The 22,010-nt window shown below is 45.4% G+C and overlaps 1 protein-coding gene across 1 annotated transcript in view; it reads right to left on the bottom strand.

Annotated features, from left to right (window-relative positions):
* Window positions 1-22,010, bottom strand: part of LOC123579123 (translation initiation factor IF-2-like) — a 66,205-nt gene that overhangs the window by 11,357 nt on the left and 32,838 nt on the right. Inside the window, exon 4 of the mRNA XM_045442740.1 lies at window positions 12,797-12,837. Within this exon, the coding sequence (XP_045298696.1) occupies window positions 12,797-12,837 (41 nt within the window). The remainder of the gene's footprint in view (window positions 1-12,796; window positions 12,838-22,010) is intronic.

The raw sequence follows: 22,010 nt of genomic DNA, 5'->3' as shown, positions 1-22,010 counted from the left end.
ACACAGGGGAAATGGGCATTTTTAGAGAAGTGTCACCCTGGAGGTGCAGGAGGCGAAATCAGGTGTGAGAAATTGCTCAAAGAACTGACGTCCAGAACAGGGATAGACTTGTCCTGGGTGGCTCAAAGGGAGGAAGTTGAGAAGAGTTGAGAAATAGATGTGAGAAGGAGACTTCCTATAGGTCGGACGTGGTCTTCAAAGATGATAGATAGATAGATAGATAGATAGATAGATAGACACTTTTTTTTTTTTTTTCTGAGAGACAGAGAGAGAAGAAGAAAGGAATAGAAAGGTACACACCTCAATTTTAACAGTGGCTGTCTCTAGCAGGTAAGACTTAAGTTTTTTCCCCTAGTGCTTACCAACAGTTTCTAAAATGTTCATAATACACCCAAATTATTTTTTGATGTAGTAAAACATACATAAAATTTACCATTTTAACCATTATTAAGTGTGTGATTTAATGGCATTAAGTATATTCACACTGTCATGCAGCCATCACTACCATTCAGCTCCAGAATTTTTTTGTCATCCGCAACATAAATACCAAACTCATTAAACTAATTCCATGTTCCCCTCCAGCCACCAGCCGTTGGCAACCACCATTTTACTTTATATCTCTATGCATTTGACTACTCTAGCTACCTCACATAAATAAGGGACAAATATAATATCTGTCCTTTTGTGTCTGGCTTATTTCACTTTTTATTTTTTAAAGTTTATTCATTTATTTTTGAGAGAGAGAGCATGAGTAAGGGAGGGGCAGAGAGATAGGGAGAGGGAGAATCCCAAGCAGGCTCTCCACTATTGGCATAGACCCCAACGTGAGGCTCAAACTCACAAAATGTGAGATCATGACCTGAGCCAAGATCAAGAGTCAGCTGCCAAACTGACTGAGCCACCCAGGCACCCCTGGCTTATTTCACTTCTTAGCATAATGTTTTCAAGGTTCATCCACGCTGTACCATGTGGCAGAATCTCATTTCTTTTTAAAGCTGAATAATATTCCATTTTGTGTATAGACTACATTGTGTTTATCCATTCATCTGTCAATGGGCATTTAGATTGTTTTCACTTTGGGGCTATCGTGAATAATACTTATAGGAACATGGGTATAAAAATATCTTTTTGAGTTCTTGCTTTCAGTCCTTTTGGGTACATATCCAGACTTGGAACTGCTGGATCTTAAAGTAATTCTGTTTAAATTTTTTCAGGAAACACTATACCATTTTCCACAGCAACTACACCATTTTAAATTTCCATCAGCAATGCACAAGAGTTCTAATTTCTCCACAGCCTTGTCAATACTTATTATTTTCTATTTTTTTGATAATAGCCATCCTGAAGGGTGTGAAGTCATACCTCACTATGGTTTTGATGTGCATTTCCCTAATTCAAACTGCTCATTTTTAAATCCATTTCTGTCTGAATCAAATCCTTTGTCCTTTATTTCTTGATAATTCTTTGCATTGTATGTATTCTTTGAAATTGTGGCGAAATAAATACACATAACATAAATTTTAGCATTTTAACCATTTGTAAGGGTACAGTTCAGTTTTCTTAAGTAAATTCACATTATTGTGACCTAACCCAAATTACTTTTATAATGATAAAAAGAAACAAAGTCTATTTTAATTTTTTTTATTTTTTAAATGCTTATTTATTTATTTTTGAGAGAGATAGAGAGAGAGGGAGCAAGTACACAAGTGGGGGAGGGTAGAGAGAGAGAGGGAGACATAAAATCTGAAGCAGGCTCCAGGCTCTGAGCTGTCAGCACAGAGCCTGACATAGGGCTAGAACCCACAAACTGTGAGATTATGACCTGAGCTGAAGTCAGATGCTCAACTGACTCAGCTACCCAGTCACCCCACAAAAGTCTATTAAAAAAAAAAGGCAAGCAAGCAATGATTCTCAGTCTATGGAGATGTTCACACACTTTGGCCCAGTCTTGGCAAGGACCTGCATTCATCTACTGAGCACCTTCCATGCTCTGGGCTGTGTGCCGGGCAGGGGGCTCTGAGGCGATCAGGTTTCCATCCTTGGATTTCAGCCTCTGTGCAGAACAGTTATAACCAAGGCTATTCTGGGCTGAAAGGGCCATGCTGCTGTGTGATGAAGGGTTGGGAAGGTGGCATTGATGGGGTTACATGTGAGCTGTGCCTCAAAGGACAGGGAGACATTTGCAGGTGCTCAAGTGCAGAAAGGACCTGGCTAGTGCTGTCGGGCTATGGCAGCACTTATCACAAGGGCCATTACACAAACACTTGTTAATAATTTATGTCTGTTTTCCCTCCTCAGCTGTAAGCTTCATGAGAATAAGGCCAGGTAGTCTTATTCCCTGTTGAACCCTACTGTGTGTGCCCAGCACAGGCAGGTGTAAAATGAATACTTGCTGAATAAGTGTTGGGAAGGGGGAGGAGAGAGGAGAAGTCTCATTCGAGATCTCGGCTGTGAGAGGCAGACAGCATGGCTGTACTCCGTGGGGAAGGGGGTGGAGGGAAGCATTACACAGACAATGCTGGCGGAAGCATATTAAATACTGCACGAAGGCAGCCAGTGTAGGAGAGTTTGAAGACCCAGACTTGAGAGAACTAAAGGGCATAATTGCTGGGAGGGGCTCTGGTGAAAGGGGAGAGGCTGGGAGGCATACTCAGTGGAAGGAGGGGAGTCTCTCTTTTTATGAGACTCAGATGGCCAAAGACAGAACAAGCCAGTTGTTGGCAAGGATGTGAAGCAATTGGAACTCTCACATGCTGCCAGAGAGAGTTCTTCCTGGTACTATTCCAGGTTTCAGATAGAACTCTGGTGGCTGGTTAGTGCAGACCACCATTTATTCCATATTCCAAGGGAACACCGGCATCTGTACTTGGACTATCAGACATGAAAGGCTCTATGTCCAGAGCAATTTCCAAGATGGGCCTGAATCCATGGAACATGGCACAACCAAGAGCCCAGAGTTGGTTCTGTGCTCACCAGCCTCCAAAATGTCAACTTTGCCCACATGCTTCCTTGTCCCTCTTTTCATGTCACATAGCTGGCAGGACTTCAGTCAACAGAAGGTGGACCATGCTCTTTTCAAAGAGCACACAGACGGGTACTGATGAGACTGTCCCCTGCCCCCTGTTTCCCAAGCTCCAGACACCATGGTGAATTCCATCTGGGTGTTCAGAACCCCTCTGCCTGAGGGGCCTTTATGCACACCCAGGCAGGCACCAGCAGCCTAGTCCCCTGCTGGTACTCCAACTCCAGACTCACTGCACAGAGCTCCTCGCCTACCAGAAATGGGGCACATGTGCCAACACAGAGCCCACACAAGGCAGCTCTGCTTGCCACCTGCACAACCCCAGTCTGAGGGAAGGAAAATGCTGACTCTGTGTGTGGTCTGCATCTTTACTGCATCGTCCTTTTCAAGTTGGAGGTTGTTGTCACTGAGTTACCAAATGCCACTCTACCCACTGTTGGGAGCCAGAGAGGAGTGCCCAGCAGTCCTTGGGATGAAACTGCAGTCCAGAGGGGAGGATAAAATGAACACAGATGACGCAACAGGGACTCAATACAAGGCAATATGTAATTAGGAGCCACACTATATGGTCTCACTCTAAGTGCAGCTGAAGCTCAGAAGAGTGAGGGGTCCATAGGGGTGGGGTGGCCAGGGAAGGTCCTGGAGCAGGGCCGCAAGGTGGGCAACAGAGGACAGACGAGATCATTACAGATGAGAGAAGCAACAACCGGGACCTTGATGTAAGTGCACAGAATTCAAGACCTGGCCAGGCTGGGACCCATGTGGGAGGGCCTCACTAGCTAGCTGCCCTTTCACCCAGGAGAAAGGCCACAGATGGAAGGCCTCCCTCAGCCCCATCCAGGCCCCCAGAACACATGCTCCACTGTCTCCAGCTTGACCACAACCCCCACATGAGCTGTGTCCTGTTCATACTGGCCCAGAAACTGGGAAGTACCTGGCATGTGGCCCCTCCACTTCCTCCACATGATTGCCTGGGGCTCTGGGGGTATCAGCAAGGGATCATTTTTGTGGTCAGGAAATGTCTGTGGCAGCTGTGGACACCACTGGCTGTCTCTGGGCTCTTCTGAGGTGGAGGCTATATTCCCAAAGATTTGCAACTGCCTAAACTCCAGCTCCAATCTCTTGCGTCTTCCTGGTAGGCCCATCTTGGTATAGGGGGTGAAGGTTATCTTTACCCATGTCCATGAGGTCCCCTCAGATCCAAAATACTCTTAAGTTCAAAGGCAGGACATCGAGAAACAGAACAGCAGATACCAACTTGTGGTTTAGTTCAATGGTTTTCAACCTTGGCTGCACATAGGAACCACCTGAGGAGCTTCTTACAAATGTTCATGTCCAAATACTTCAACAGGCACTTTGCAAAGAGGGGATGTAAATGTCTAATAAACATATGAAAAAGTGCTCAACTATATTAGTCATCAGGAAAATGCAAATTAAAACCACACCGCAATATCATTACACACCCACCAGAAAGGCTAACACGAAAGAGATATAAAATACCAATGGCTGGCAAAGATGTGAAGCAACCAGAACTCTCAGACATTGCTGGAGGGAGTGTGAATGGGTACAGCCACTTTGGAAAATTATTTGGCATAAGGTACTGAAGTTGAACACATTTGTATCCAGACTTGCTTAGCACTTCCACTAAATATGCACACAAATGTGCTCCAAAAGACACCATAGGAACGCTCATAGCAGTAGCAGTCATAATAACCCCAAACCCCAAACAACAATCCAAACACCCAAATATCCATCGATAGTAAAACGGATAGATGAATTGGGGAATATCCATATGGTGGAATACTGTACAGCAACAAGAACAAACGAACTATGGCAACCATAAACACACAGCTTGGGTGAATCTCATAAGCATAATGTTGAGTGGAAGAATCCAGACACAAAAGTCCATGTACTTTATGATTCCATTTATATAATATAAAGCTTGAAAACAGGCAAGACTCATTTCCACCATCAGAGGTGAGAATGGTGGCGACCCTTTGGGGCACCAGGGGATGCTGGTGAGGTTGTGCTTCTTGATCCGGATGCTTGTTACTCTGGGTAAGTTCACTTTGCGAAAATTCACTTAGATCTATACTTAGGTTTTGTGTTGTTGTTGTTGTATACGTTACCCTTCAATACACACTTAGATTTTTTTTTTTCTTAACTCAGATCACTTTAGCTGGTATCTCTGGGGTGAGAGTGAGGCCCAGGCATCAATATTTTTTATATCCTAGATGAGTGTAATGTGCAGCCAGGATTGAAAGCCACTGGTTTAGTTTCTTGGGAAAAGGAGATCCACTCAAAGGCTTGGAATGCTCCTGACAAAAGGCACTGTCCAAGCTGGTGGAGTGAGATACTGGGATTCAAAGAGTCCATCTTTGCTGATGGGAGCAAGCCTCCTGCACGAGCAGAGGAAGTATTGCGGCATGCTGTTGTAATGTGTTTCTTCCCTGGCAGTGTCTGTTGAAAGCTGGTTGCATCAGTTTGTAATGGTGTGTAATGACATCAAGGTGGACCTCAGCTCTGCCCCCAGAGAAGTGGCTTATCAGCACAGCTGCTACAGGGTCATTCATAGAGAGGTGGCAGCTGGACTTCCCAGGGACTATTACCCAGGCCAGAGACACTGCTGAGGATCTGATGTCGTGGGGGGGTGGGAGTAGGTCCCCTGAATGTCTATGTTTGTGGGTAACAGTCTGGGTTCCAGACGATGCCTAAACTCCCTGGCCTCAGGGTCCAGATTAGGAACTTGCAACATCTTGCTGAGGACTTGGTTCAAGTGCCCAGGCTGAGAATTTTCCTTCCTCTCTTTGTGGTTAGAGGCAGCCACCCTAGCAATGGCCACCTCCAGCACACTCTGGTCAACAATGGGCAGCTTGGACAGGAAAAGACAAGACACAGGCTTACACACTACACCTGGGCCCCATCCCAGTACCTGGACCATGAACCTTCTGCTGTGAGAAGGACAGCACAGAAAGGCCTCAGAAGCTTCCCCCAGACCCCCGGGCCCTCCACCATCCAGCCATGGGCTGCCTCTTCTGTCCATGTCTCTGCATGTCTGCCCCATAGCATCGTGTCTACAGAGCAGGAGTGAACAGGAAGGGGCCTGGGGCCTCTTGCAACTCAGCCAGGCGGGACGCTGGGGGGCCTCGGCTGACTGCATTTGGCAGAGGGACACAGAGTGGTGTAGGATGAAAGAGGACAAGTTAAACTGATAAAGGCTACATCAATGGAGGTAGCCAAGTTAGGAACAAAGAAATCTATCTCCAACTGCCCAGTCCCTACTCCCCAAATTAAAAAAAAAAAAAAAAAAAAAAAATCCCTAGAAGTGAAAGAGGCATGAATAAGGAAGCCAGGGTGTAAAGATATGAGTGTCTCTCCACTGAAGCTGTAACTCTCCACTTCTCTGGCTTCAGTCTCCCCCATGGGAAATGGGGGGGATGCCCCCAGGTGTTTTCTCCTGGCCCAGGAGGGCAGAGGATCAATGGCTCTGCTGGAGTGGCCAGAGAGACACGGTGCCAGGGGCTGTGTCTGTGCTGCCCCTGGCTGAGACCTCAGCCCCCACATGCCATCTCACCTCCCTCATCTGTGAGATGCCACATGGCCAGCCCTGCCAGCCAGGGTGCCCCTACCCCTTCCTTTTGTCTACTTTACAAAGCGTTTATGAAATGTTTCCTTTCTGTGTTTCAGGAAATGGGTGGCCAGGAAGAGTTCTTGATTCTAATTTTTCCCTAGAGTTACCTATGCTTCAATGGTCTGTAGAAATTAAACAAAACTAAGGTTTGACTAGGCCAGGGGAGGGAGGAGGCAAGAGAATCCAAAGAGCACTCCAGCAGCAGAGCCGTGCAGACTGATCTCAGGGGTAGCTGAAGGGTGGCTGGGCTCTGGGGCACTCCTCCTGGGCATGAGGTATGACTGGGGCCTAGGCCGTGGGCCTCTTTGGGCTTCACTATACTCATCCCAGGGGATAAACAAGCACATAATACCCTCATAGTAAAAGCATCAAAGAGGCTACTGACCTGGAAGCACACAGGCTTAGTGGGCTTAGTGACCTAAGGCACTCCTAATGTCAGATCTAAGGGAATCCCATCCAGACATGGCCCGGATGTCCCCTGAATATACACTTGACCTTAAAGATCCAGCAAGAATCTGTTATTCAGGAAGGTAGTTCTTCATTTTCTGAAACTGTTGATATTTTCCAGTCAGCCATATAATTTCTAAAAGTCATAAAAATCTCTCTCCTGGTTTCCTTTTATTTACATACTTATCTTCCTTCTCAAAATACTCCAGTAAGTAATATTCCCCATATGGAGAAGTCACTAACACAGTACCCTCTACCATGCATTACAGTCAAAAACCTAGAAAGTGTATTTTTAAAATTCCTGAGTAGTCCAGAGAGGTCACAAAGCTCATACGAAGAACACCTAAGAGGATCTTGCAGGGCTCATTCAGGGACTATTCTTATTTTAGAAGCAAATCAGAAAAAGTTTCTGTATGGTCAGAGTCCCAGTGGGAAACAGATACACACTGCACAGGTAACAGAGGGGACCTTAAAGAAGGACAAGGTGAGCAGAACTGAGGCAAAGGACAAGGGAAAGAGAAGCACCCTGGAGCCAACACCAGTGGGGGAGCTGTTACCTCCTACCTGAAGGGAGGAGGGCAAGGGAGTGGTTACAGGAACCTAGACAAGCCTGGAGGGGAGGGCTGCCACAGGGGTTGTGCCAGAAGGGTGAAGCACACAGACCCTGCAGACTGAGGCCTAGCAAGTGAGGTGAATGGGATAAAGTATCCTAAAGTACCTAACATTATCCTCCAGAGTCCTGCAGGGACTTTCTATTGGCCAAACCCAACTGGAAGCACTGGTTGATAAATTCCACAAAGGTCAAATCCTGCAAGGTGTGGGGAAGGGTAGAAAATGGGTGGGGCCAGGGATCCTGTGCAGTGTCATCAGGTTTAGCCACTGAAAAACAGTTGATTCGAAGTTAATGTGCTGTAATGTGGCATTCTCACCATAAATAAATGGGACAAGAGACACCCCGAGACAGAGATGACCACAAAAAGGGTTCAAGGGATTTAAATGCAGTGATCCTGGTCCCCATCATGGAGGGACAAATTGCTCTACATGTATGTAGGTACACATGTATGTTTATAAACACGACTCTGAATTACCAGCAAAGGGTTGAATGTGGTCACTGCACTACTGAACAGAGCTTTCAGGGCAGGGAAGATGATAACACAAGGTAGAGATGTATCTCATTCCAAAAGAAGTACAACAGGGCTTACAGTTAACACGTCAGGTCAGTCACATGTCCTAATCTTCTTTCTCTCCTGAAGTGCTGCTAAAATGCCAGTCAAGAAATAAAATGGTATAGTGGGGGGAATGGGTGAAATAGGCAATGGGCATTAGGAGTGCACTTGTCATGATGAGCACCAGGTGAGGTATGGCAGTGTTGAATCGCTATATTGTACACCTGAAAATAATTTTACACTGTATGTTAACTGGGATTTAAATAAGAACTTAAAAAATAAATTAGATATAAATTTAAAAAAGAAAAGAAAGGTATAACCCTTCAAGTGCAAAGAGAATGGTAAAAGAGACATCAATGGATGAGATTTTAGCACACTCCAGAAAGGCGGAAAGCAGGTGGAGGAAGTTGGTCTCCTAGGGACTGCAGAAGGGGATGTTGCCAGGAGGCAAGCCCCTTCACCCTCAGAACCCTGAAGCAACTCAGACTTGAGGGAAATTAAGTTTTATGATGGTGGTGGTCAGGTATAGGAAGTAGTGGGGTAAGGAACCAGGGATATCCTCCTAGATCCCACCTCACACTCCATCCCACATAGCAGGTGACTGAAGACCCTGAACAGGAGAGGCTCAGGCAGAAGAGATGGCAGATGAACACAAGGCTGCAAATGGGGGATGAGGGAAAAGTCTGGAGAATGAAGGGTGAGGGTCAATGTCCCCACTCTTCACACTGCACCGTGCCCCAGGCATATATCACCCCATTCTGGAGTGTGGCGAATTTCAAACATGGCTGCAAATTTTTCTGACACATCTTCCTCTGAGAAGTGGGCGTCAGTCTCCTTCCCTGAATCTATGTAGTCTTGTGACTACAGTGGAAGTGATGCCATGTGACTTCCAAGGCCAGGCCGCAGAAAGCCATGCAGCACCCATGTTGCTGGCTGGAGCATTCACACTGGAGCCCTGAGCTACCACATAAGAGGCCCAACTCCCAGGCTGGATGCTAGAGAGGCCATGTGCAGTCTCCCCAGTCACCAGTCCCAGCTGAGTCCAGGCTTCCCGCTATCCCTGCCAAGTGGAGAACCATCTTGAAAGTGGATCTTTCAGCCCCAGCTGTTCTAAATCCCAGCTACGCAAGCCTCCAGTCATTTCAGTCATCCTAACCAGGGCCCCAGACGTGGTGCAGCAGAGAAGAGCTGTGCCTTTTCTGAATTTCTGACTCGCAGAATAACAAAACGGCTGTTGTTGATGCTACTAAGTTCTGGGGTGATTTGTTATGCAGTAATAAGTAACGGGAACAAGGAGTCAGAGTGCTTCTCTTGAAAAGCAGAATGGCTCAAGTAGTGGTTCTCAAAGGGGTGATCTGGGCCCCAGGTGACATCTGGCAATGTTTATAGACATTTTTGGTTATCACAACTCCATGAAGGGAGGCTGCTACTGGCATCTGGACGTAGAGTTCAGGGATACTGTTAAACACTCGACAGTGCCCAAGAGCCCCTGACAATAAGGAATTGTTTGTCCTAAAATATCAACAGCACCAAGGTCGAGAAACCTAGCTTCAGAGAAGAGTGTGGCATTTTGAGGCTTGTTAACAAAAAGACTGGCATGCTACCTATAGCAAAGCCCCAGCTGATAGGTTGTTCCCAAACACACAGTTTGATTCATACTTTTTATTGCATCATTCATAAATATTAACAGGCAGCCACGACATGTGACATTTGAGGAAAGCCTCCAACATGAAAGAGAGAAAACAAACAAAAAGTAGCTAGGTGGATATAAAGGCAACAAAGAGAAAAGAAGAATATTAAAACAAAACAAATAAACAAAAGAAAAAGAAATAACTCCTTCAGAGAGATAAGAGGGCAATAGCATATCTATAGAACAAGAATGTGATATTATGAAAAAAGGCACAGAAAACATGAATATTTGTATATTAAAAATATGAAGGCCACAATTAAGACAAAATCAGCAGAATGGTTGGGGGATAAAGTCAAGTAAAGTTTCCCAAGAAAGTAGACCCAAAAGGCAAAGGGAAGGGAAATAAAAAATATAAGAATATCAGAAGAGTAATCCAGTTACCAATTTACCAGTTTACCAGTTTACCAACTGGTAACAGCAGTTAGCAGTTTACCAACAGGTAAAATAAAGGGGAGAAAATTATCAAAGATATAAGATATTTTCCCCTGAGACCTCAAGGACACGTAACACACCACTTAGTTCAGCAGCGAATAATGTGTCTGCAGTCACTACTGAGTCAACCAAAAATCATGTTATCTTCTTACTGGGAGATGGAGGGAGGAGAACTGGAAGCAGCGTTGTAGGAAAGCTTAATTTTTGTCTCCCACAAGAAGTCAACAGATGTCTAAAATTGGCAAATCAAGAAATAACAGTATGAACAGAAATAGGAACTAATGAGAGTAGAAAGAGGCTTCTCTAGAGAGAGAGAAGCACCAAGAAAGGTAAGGAGGCAATCCTTATTACAAGCTTCCTGTACTGTTGACATATAAACCATATGCATGCATGATTTTGATAAAACAAATTAATTAAACATTGCAACGTGATGGGACTGAGTTTGATTACTTGGAGAATTCACTTAGGTGGGTGATCCCTGTCCCAAGAAATGCTGAATAAATTGGCACCTCATTGATGTGGGTGGGGGTGGGGATAGGAGCTGGCAAGTAAATCTTTGGGGGTCACCAGTCACTGGCTCCCTTTCCCAGCAGGCTGTATTTGCTTGGGAAATCCTGCTCTTGAGAGTGGATCCTGCCAGGCTGCCAAAGGAAAGGGGAGCTAGTCATCCTTTTAGGAATTTAGGAATTCACTAGGATTTCCTGTCTCTCCTACTCTGGATGTGGACAATATGCTGGGTTTCTGAAGGCCCAGGGCCCCTCCTGTCATGTGCTCAGCTGCCAGAGGTGGCTGCACACACTCCTCACCATCTCATGGGGCAGATGGGACTTGAGTCACCATATCTCCTACCAGGACCTCCCCAGGAGATGTCAAAGTGGGGAACATGCCTGTAGGGTTTGAATCTTAACTCTGAGGTACATCTCCTTGGGCACCAGCCGTCAGGTCTAAGGGTCCTTTTTGTTCTTTCCTTCACCCACCTCCCTCCCCCTTCCCTCTCCTTCCTGCCTCTCCTTCATTCCTTCAGGGCTTTGCCCCAGGGGCTGCTCAGCTGGCTTGCCTGCCCAAAGCAAGGCAGGGTTTTTTTTTTTTTTCTTTTAATCTTTCCCATTGTTACTTCTTTTAAAAATTACCTCATTGTTAAATAAGTAACAAGTATTCCTTGTAGAAAAATAAGAAAATATTAAAAATCACCCACAATTCTACCAGCCAAACAAAACCATTACTTGTCTATGAATTTCCAGAATGTTTCCAGGCTTATACACTGGCAGAAATATTACTGGTTCACATCTCATCTGGGTACCCAGCTGCTGAGCCCTCAACCCAGGCCGGACCCTGTGCTGAGGCCTTTAGATGTGTTAATCCCACCCAGTTCTTGCAACCATGTTGTTATGCCCATTTTACTGGCAGGTAGTAGAGGCTCAGGGAGATCACATCACTTGCCTGAGTTCCCACACGGGTTAAGAGACTGATCTGGATTTCAACCCTCCAGCCTGAGTCCCAAGCCACTTGCCTTGCATGTTTTGTAAGCTTTGTTCATTTTTTCTTTTTCCTTTTTTTTCCCTTTTGTTAGCAATATATGCAAATGTCTTTCTTGTCAGTAAGTACACACCTAGGTCATTCTGCTGCATGATGTGCCCTTGTGTGGATGTGCCAGGTTTTAAAGGACCAATTCCTTTTTCTTGGGCTTTCCAATGTTTCATTCTCTTTTTTTTTTTTCTATTATAAAACAATGTGGTTATAAATATATAACCTTTGCACATATACCTTTGCACAACTGTGATTATTTTCCTAGGATAAATTCCAAAAAGTAGAATTGCCTGGTCAAAGCCTGGACACATTTTTAACACTGGCTTTAAAAAGCCCCTTTTTGAATCAAGTCAGCAGTACATACACATTGGTACACATTTCCCTACCATCCATTATTTACTGAGTGTTTTCACTCTTTGAAATTTAGACCACATTTAACAAAGAATCAAATAACTCCTACGCAGGAAGCATCCTATATTTCTCTGGATCTAGACCTAAACCATCCTTGCTGAAAAAAACAAAAACAAAAACAAAAACCCAGGACACCCCGACTTCAGTAGGTTTGGCAGAAGAGCGAGGGATGAAGGGATGGAGGGAGGTAAGGAAAGCAGAGCAGGAGAGCCAGGCTGTGGGCACAAATGACTGGTTTGGGGGAGGTCTTCTTGGGTCTAAAGACCTTGCAGCCACCTCTGATGATTCACAGCTCAACACTGAGCTGGACTCACTGTCCCCAGTGCCCACACTCTACCCTGGAAGTCAACACGAGTCCCCTGTGTTACCCAGCTGCCAACACTTTCAATACTCTACTCTTCCTTGAATATCTTCCAAGGCCCTTTAAGTTGGGAAGTCCCAAAAGAGACACAGTCTTATTGTTCTCTTACCTTGATGTTGTTTTCCTCCAATAGGCTGCAAACCCTGGCACCTGGAAAAAAAAGGAAAGTAAATGATTGAGGCAGTGCGCTGAGGGCAGGCCTTGGGGTAAGAGGCCTGGGTGGAAATGAAGTGGGGTGTGCTCATCTGTGGTGAGTTCTTCGGAAGCCACTGAGGTGTGAGCTGGCTGCACGCTGGCCCAGGTCAAACACAGGCATCATGACTTCCACAGAGGGGCATTCTCCACTTGGGGCATTTCTTTCACACCGAGTCTATTAATGCTTCTATGCCATCAGGAAACTCAGTGATCTTTCTACCTTGTCTCAAAGGCCTTTTATAAACAGTAAGTCATCCTTTCATGTATTTTTAGTCATATATCCATTCATCGGATATTTATTCGACACCAACTATATGCCAGGCACTGTTTTCAGGCTCTGGAGATACAGCAGGAGACAAAACAGATAAAAACCCTGCCCTCAGAGAGCTTGCAGTCTACTAGGGGAGATCAACAACCAAAGAAAGAAAAAATATATATATAATATATAGTAGTCAGGAGAGGAAAGTGCTCTGGAGGAAGAATAGAGCAGAGAAGGGGAAGGGAGCTATGGAGCAGGTGGGAAAGTGTACCAAATTCTAAACAGTATGGCCAGGGAAGGTGAATTATGACCAAAGACCTGAAAGAAATGAGGGCAAGGACCCTGACATTTAATAGGAAAGAAGATTTCCAAGTGGAGGGAACAGCATGTACAAAAGTCCAGATGTGAGAGCCTGCCTGACATGGTACAGATCAGTGGGAAAGGGTGAGGTGGCCAGAGGAGAGTGAGTGAAGGGGAAGTAAGAAAGAGAATCAGAGAGGCAGCAAAGCTCTGAACATGTAGGGCACTAAAAGAAGGCCCTTGAATGACCTTGAGCTTTGACTCAGATGGGAGCCAGTGGAGAGCTTACACAGAGAATTGCAATGATGTGACTCACATTTTAACAATGCCACTCTGGATGCTGTGTTGAGAATAAACTGGGCAGCACAGGTAGAACCAACCAGTTAGGAGGTTATTGCAGAAATTGTGGCAAGAGACACCGATAACTTGGACTAGAGAGGCAGCATGGAGGTATTCAGATATGATCAGATTCTATTGAGTAGAGCCAACAGGAATTGCTCACGGATTAGAAGTAGATTGGAAATAAAGAATTCAGATAGGGCTCTGAGATTTTTGGCCTGAGCAAATGGGAGTCCAGAATTGCCATTATCTGCCTTGCAGAAGCCTACTGATGGAGCACGTTTGGGGGAAGATAAGGAACTTGGTTTTGGACAGGTTAAGTAGGAGATGCCTTTTAGACAGTTGGAGAGCCCTGTGGGCAGGTTGGATATATGAGTTCAGGGGAGAGATCCAGGCCCAAAATGAAGACTTGCAAATACTCATCACATAGCTCTTTAAAGCAATGACCCAGGATGAGATCACCAAGGGGGTGACTGTCAGTAGGGAAACGGTCAGTCTAAGGAATGAGTCCCATTCAATTATTCAGCAAAAAAGACTGAGAAGGAGTAGCAAGTACAGTAGGAGAGAAACCAGGAGAAAGGGTTTCAAGGAGGATGGAGCAATCCATTGTGATAGGTCAAGTCACAGAATTAATCCTTGGATTTAGCATCATAGGGTCACAGTTGATCTTGGTCGAGGGCAGATTCAGTGGAATGGTTTTGGGATGGGAACCTGACTGCAACAGGCTCAAAAGAGAAGAGCTGAAGTCATCAGCCTGAAGGACAGAGTGAGCTGGCAGCAGCAGGAGACTGGAAAGCAAAGGGGTAAGTGATGATCAGATAAATTGCTTCTACCTTCACTCCACTAGTTTATAAAATATAACACACAAAGCCACACTCCCCCAACACGTGTCAGTGGCAGCCATGGTCACCAAGCTGAACCAGGTTCTCCAGGTCACTGAGCTTCCTCCAGTTCTGGCCCCGTGAGCCACCTATCTGCCTGTTTCCAAACTTACATGAAGTAGTTCCCATTTTCTCACTGTCACCTGTGGCTTTAAGATCAATGCCCACAGCTTGGGGCTGCTGAGTATGCCCTCTGCCACTTACAAACCAAGATCTCACTTGGGCCCCTGGTGCTGATGGGAAGTCAAAGGGAACAGGATAGGCAGCGTCCCTGGTCTCATGGAGCTTGCTTTGTGGTGGTGGAGATAATCACCCAAGAGACAGATGCACAGGCAGGTCATTTCAGATGTGGACAAATGCAATGAAGACAATAAAATGGGTGTGAGAGGGGGAGAAAGCATGGGAGGGGCCTCCTTCAGCCAGACTGTGTGGTCAGGCAGCCTCTCTGGGAGATGGCACCCAGCTAGTTCTCAAGCTGGCCCCTACCCCACTCTTCTTGGGCTTTCAGATCTCCCAGAGCTGGCTGGGGCCTGTGGTCATCTAAGCACAGGGCCAAAAGGAGACATTCTCTTTCTCTTCTCTAATATATACTGTGGGATTTTCTCTCCATGATTACAAAAGACATGCATTTTCACTGAAGGAATTGGAAAATATTGAAAAGAGGAAAAAAAAAATCACTTACAATCCTACCACCCAGAGATAACTACTCTTCACACTTGGCATGCATCCTTATAGACATTTTTCTATGCATACATACATATAGTGTTTAAAAATGAGATCAGGTTGTCCATTCTGTTCTGTGTACACTGTTTCAGTTATGAATTTTGACTAAACCTATTATAAGCACTCTTCTGATGTCATTTAATCTTCTACGTGATGATTTTTAAAAATTTTTTAATGTTTATTTATTTTTGAGAGAGAGACAGAGAGAGACAGAGCGTGAGCAGGGGAGGGGCAGAGAGAGAGGGAGACACAGAATCCGAAGCAGGCTCCAGCCGGACTCGGGGGCTCAAGCTTGGGAACTGCTAGATCATGATTTTAGCCGAAGTCAGACGCTCAACTACTGAGCCATCCAGGAGACCCTACATGATGATTTTTAAAGGCTATACAGTATTCCACTGAATGCATACTTTTGCCATACTTTATTTAAACCCCAAACACCGGCCATTTAGATCATTTCCAAGTGACTGCTACTAGGAGTAAATGCTATAGTAAACAATCTTGCATCTTTTTTTCCCTCCCTTAGTGGCCTAGGTTTGCAAATCACTGATTATTTTCTTGGGTTAAAAGAAACCATCACTGGCCAGTGGGAGAGTCATGGGTCTCATGGCATCAGGAAGCAGCCTGAAGCTGAGGACAGTCGAAGGGCAAAGCTGAGCCAAGTACCAAGGAGCCAGAGCTCACTCAGATGCCAAAGGCTGATGCAATCCTCAGATATACCCTGGTCCTGAGTTTTCCTCCCTTGAGGGCCTAAACAATAGGAAAACAATACGCCTTTCTTAAACCCAGTGAAAAACAGAGGGATTCCCCACCTGAGCCAAGAAGAGGGTGTCTCCTTCTGATGCAAGCATAAAGAGCACTCCCGCCTTCCCTTGAAATCCCCTTGGGGAAGCTCCCCTTTCCATCCCTCCCTGGGGAAAATATCCAAGGTTTCAGGCATTCAGCCTTTCTTTGGGGGGTGGGGGGCTGCCAGGGAAGGCTTGGAACACAGAAGGTTCTACAGAAATGGCAGCTCCTCTCCTATCTCTGACCCAGCCTTGCTCCTGAACCCTTGAATTCCCCAGAAGGGCTGGCAGGGGCAGTCTATGCCCCGTATGAGAGGAGTGTCCTGAGGAGCAGTGAGTTGCGGGGGTAAGGTGGGAAAAGAACAAGCCCAAGAGGCCACCAGACCTGGGTTTGAATCCCAGCTCTGGCACATTCCAGTCTCATTTTGGGTAAGGGACTTTACCTATGGAATGCAAGCTCCATAAGTGGGGGACTTGAGTCTGTTTTGTGTACTGTTATATCTGCAACACAACTAGTAGATGTTCAATAAATACTATGCCAAGGCAATGCATGATTCTTTTTTGTTGTTTAATTTGAGAAAAAGAGTGAGCCGAGGAGAGGGCAGAGCAAGACAGAGAGAGAATCTTAAGCAGGCTCCATGCTCAGCACAGAGGCTGATGCAGGGCTCCATCCCACGACCCTGGGATCATGACCTGAGCCAAAATCAAAGGTCGGATGCTCAACTGACTAAGCCACCCAGGGGCCCCAATGCATGATCCTTTCTAAGCCTCAGTTTGCTTATCTATAAAACCTATCTCATAGTGTTGTTGTGAGGACTAAATAAAACATGGGTAAAATAATATAGTGTCTGGTATTCAACAAACACCAGTCCAAAGCTCTGGAAACTTGCTTCCATACCGCACATCCCATGGCATGGACAGGAAGCCCTGCCGTTTCCCCTTGCTAGATAAAATTAGCTTGCTTCCACTCTGCTCACTATTTGCTGCCCAGACAAGCCTCTGGTCTGGTACATATTGCACTGTGTGTGTCTGCTTGTCCAACTCCCTTGTTAGGGTTCAGGGCAGCTAAAAGGACAAGAATTTTGCTTCCGTATCCTCTGAGCCTCTGAATAATACTATGAAGTAAGCAAGGTTGTTATCACCATTCTACATTTAAAAAAAAATTTTTTTTAATGTTTTTATTTATTTTTGAGACAGAGAGAGACAGGGCATGAGCAGGGGAGGGGCAGAGAAAGAGGGAGACACACAATTGGAAGCAGGCTCCAGGCTCTGAGCTGTCAGCATAGAGCTTGATGCAAGGCTCAAACTCGCAGAGTGTGAGATCTTGACCTGAGCCGAAGTCAGACGCCCAACCGACTGAGCCACCCAGGCGCCCCCACCATTCTACATTTAAGGAAACTGAGGTTCAGAAAGATTAGGTGCTTTGCAGAGTAAGATCTAAATCTGGTTCTGATTTCCAGGTCCCTGCTCTCTTCTATGTGATTCTCTTGTAAATGGGAGTTGGGGATGGGGGTAGTGAGGAAGAAGCAAACCAGTTTCCATGTCCCTGAGAGAAAAGGCAGGCAGGACTCCAAGAAAAAGGAGGTACTTGGGAAATCAGCAGGGCACTGACTTTCGTCTGAGCCCCATCTCATCTTCCTGTGGATAATCATGTGAGCTGCAGCTGCAACCCCCAAAGACCTGTGATTTGACTGGTCTGGGACAGGCTGATGAAAATGCAGGGGTTCCCAGGTTCCCTTTATCAATGTGGAACCCAGCCAAGAAGGGGATTTGGGTTTCCTCAGCCCAGAGCTTGAGGGTCATGGCCCCCACAGCAGGGGGATTGGCTGCAGGGCACCTGCTCAGAGCTACCCTATCCCCAGCTGTGGGGCGGGAAAGGCTCCCCACCAGACCAAATCTTGATTTACTCATCTCTGTGACCCCAGGATCCTGGTGAATGGTGACAGGCCCCAGCCTCCAATGCTGGCAAGTGAGGGAGAGGAAGTGGCTAGACCTAGGCCAGGGATGTGAAGGGGAGGAAACAAGAAACCAGGAAGAAGGGTTTTTAATACTGGGAATGGCCACTCTCTCTCTCTCTGTCTCCCTCCCCCTATTAAACTGTGTGTTTCTGGAGGGCAGGTCTGTGGCTGATTCATCTGTGTCTCTACCACACCCAGTAGATTGCTTTGCAGAGAGCTGGTAGTCACTTAATGTAGTTTATTGGAGGTATAACTGGAAGCCAGTACCCAAGATGACAGATGGCATCTGCTTTTCATGCCAGGGTCATCCGGGAAAGGGCCTGTCCGACTGGTCTGGTGTCCTGACAGGGACAACCCTGGGGAGGGTCAGGGACTCTTCACCTGAGGCATTAAGAGTTGACCTCCCTCCCCAAACTGCACCCAAGTGACCATCTCTCCCTTCTTCAGCCACAGAGAGACCTTTTGGGGGAAACCTCCAGGATCTAGGTATCTCTCTGGCAATAGAAATGGACTGGGTATGTGGTGTAACATCTTTGTCCTCGGGAATTTGGAAGGGCTGTGGGCCACAAGAAAGAAAAATCTAGAGCAAGTATCTCTTTATTGAGAGTAAAACTGAGGCTTTTGCCTGAATGGTCAGATCAGCAGATTCTTTTTCCACCTGCCATTACCATAGCGTGCATGTACCAGATGGCTATACTCTTGCTGTTGCATGTTTGAAATGATGTCTTTTTGCATCCACATAGCCAAGAGACACATGAAAAGACGCTCAACATTCCCTATCATCAGGGAAATGCAAATGAAACTTACAATGAGATCTCACCCCACACCTGTCAGAATGGCTAAAATAAAAAACACAAGAAACAAGTGTTGGTGAGGATGTGGAAAAAGGGGAATCCTCAGCCACTGTGGTTCCTCAAAAAGTTAGAGATAGAACTACCCTACTATCCAGAAATCACACTACTGAGTATGTACCCCCAAAACACAAAAACACTAATTCAAAGGGACACATGCACCCCTATGTTTACAGGAGCATTATTTACAATAGCCAAATTATGGAAGCAGCCCAAGTGTCCACCAATAGATGAATGGGTAAAGATATGGTGCATATATATATATATATATATATATATATATATGTGTACGTATATGTATATGTATGTATTTATGCATATATGTATATATGTATATACATATGTATACATATATATGTGTGTGTGTGTATATATATATATGTATACATATGTATATATATGTATATTATCCAGCCATACAAAAGAGTGAAATCTGCCATTTGTGATGTCATGGATGGAGCCAAACAGTATCGTGCTAAGCAAAATAAGTCAGTCAGAGAAGGACAAAAAACATGATTTCACTCATATGTGGAATTTAAGAAACAATACAAACAAGCAAAGGGAACAAAAAAAGAGCAAGAGAGACAAACCAAGAAACAGACTGTTAACTCTAAAGAACAAAATAGTGGTTAACAGAGGGGAGGTGGGTGGGGGGATGGGTGAAATGGGTGATGGGGATTAAGGAGGGAACTCACTGTGATGAGGACTCGAGGAGTGATACACAAAAGTGTTGAATCACTATATGGCACACCTGAAACTAATATAATACCGTATGTTAAACATACTGGAATTAAATTTAAAAAATACAATTAAAAAATTGAAAATAAAATGATGCCTTTTTTCAATCCTTGTTTGCCCATCAGTGTAAACAGAATCTCCCTCTGTAGATGTGCTCTGCTCAGAGCTTGTAGATGGCCTCTACAAGGCCAAATGCGGTATGAATCTATCACACACAAATCTGTATAGCTTTAAGCTTCACGCTGAGGGTACCCACACCCTGGAACAAGGATATCCCAGAAACTGGTCATTACACATGTCCATCCATGTGGCTGGCCTTAAATTAAGCGTACAGAGTTACATCTAAATTCCTCAGCCTCCAGGTCACGGCCCACTATACCTGTTCACACCCCGCCGCCATCTTTCCATTGGCTTACTTAATACTGTGGCTTAGGTGTGATGCAACTGGCTTGACCAGCTGGCTTTGCTTAAGTCAGTGGTTCTCAAAGTGTGGCTTCTAGACCAGCAGCATCCACATCACCTGGCACTTGTTAGAAATGCAAAGTCTCAGGCCCTGCCCCAGACCTGCTCAATCAGAGTCTTTGGGGTGGGGTCTAGCCACCTGGGATTTCACAAGGCCTCCAGGCAATTCTGACTTGCACTGAGGCTCAAGAACTACCTGGTTATGGGACTCCCTGAGCCTGGGCTGCCCTTCCCAGGCCTCTTCTGCCTCTTGTCATCTCAACCCACTTTTAAAGTTCAGCACAATACTATCCCTTTCGGGAAGCCCTCCTAGTCCCCCAGCACCTGTGAGTGTCTTCCCAGAACACACAGCTCCTCTGCCATTCCCCTCCTCATTCTCGTGAAAGGGCTTCAGTTTTGCTCCTCTTTACAGCAGGTGTTTTCTGCCTCATCTTACAGCAAATTGTGAGCATTTGTTAACTGCCTCCCAGATGGATTCCACTCTCATGCATACACAAACGTTACTCTGAAGGCACCTTTAGGAGTAAGGGCCTTACTTCCCTCACCCTGTCAACAAACATCACATGAGAGCCGGCTATATGTGACAGGAACTGTGCCAGGCACTGGGGTTTCAGAGATGAAAAGTGTGGTCCTATCCTTCAGGAGGACCAAATCATATAATACACCCTTTTCTGATGTCTGGCTGATTTCGTTCAACATGCCTGTGAGATTCATCTATGTTGTTCTGTTTCATCACTGTTCTTTTTTTAAATTGCTCTGATGTGTTTCATTGTATGGATATGACAAAATTTATTTCTCCATTCCATGACTGATGAAGATTTGCGCTGTTTCCACTTTGGGACTTCTGTGAATAAAAATACTACAGACACTGGTGGACACATGCATTCACTCCTCTTGAGTGTACACGCGAAGCGGAATCAATAGTTTATGAAATGGGTATAATCCCAGCTTTCGTAGGTACTGCTACACATTTTACCACATGATATTTCTGCCAGGAGTGTATGAGGGTCTGCCAATATTTGATATTATCAATCTTAAGTCTCAGTCCTTTGGGCCGGTATATAGCATATCTTGTAAATTTTAATTTGCTTATTGACTATATACATATGTAGTTTTAAGATGTTGCTGATCCAGACTTTTGCCTATTTTGTCTTTTTCTGATTGACTTGCTGGAATTATTTTTACATTCTAAATATAGGTCCTCTGTCAGGTACATTACTGAAAATATCAGTCTGTGACATGCCTTTTCACTCTTTCACTGGTAATTTTTGATGAACAAACGTTCATGAAAGGTCAATTTATCATACACTTCATCTATGACTAGCACTTCGTGTATCCTGTTTAAGAAATCTTTATTTTAATATCAAGAAATCCAGTGGACACAGAAATAATACCAACAATCACTAATACTAGAAAACACAAAGAAGTAATGGAGAAAGTCGGACTGTGAGTGTGGGAAAAACTGGTTCTGATCATGAGGGTATGCCTGCTTGAGTGTGACGTGCAAAGCCTGGGATTTGTTCTGGGACGGGATGGAGGTGAGAGGTGAGTCTCTGATCAGTTTAACAAACATGTGCTGGTGTCCAGTTTGGATGGGGTGCCATGCCAGGTGTTGCAGATGGCTCTGTGGGACAGGGGGAACCTGGCTGACTGGCTCAAGAGAAGGACCACCTAATTTCATGTGTGTTAAACTGGACCCAATCCCCCAGTCCCTGCAGACTTCCCTTAATCCAGGCCCTGCTCCTCCTCCTCTGTGCCAGAGCTTGCAAAGACAGAAGTGTTGACACTTGTCCAGCTGGCTCAAGAAGGGGAAATTCTGCCTCCTTGAGTCACCA

This window comes from Leopardus geoffroyi, chromosome A1 (genome assembly GCF_018350155.1).
Source record: "Leopardus geoffroyi isolate Oge1 chromosome A1, O.geoffroyi_Oge1_pat1.0, whole genome shotgun sequence".
Taxonomy (NCBI): domain Eukaryota; kingdom Metazoa; phylum Chordata; class Mammalia; order Carnivora; family Felidae; genus Leopardus; species Leopardus geoffroyi.
This window is presented reverse-complemented; position numbering and strand designations above follow the sequence as displayed.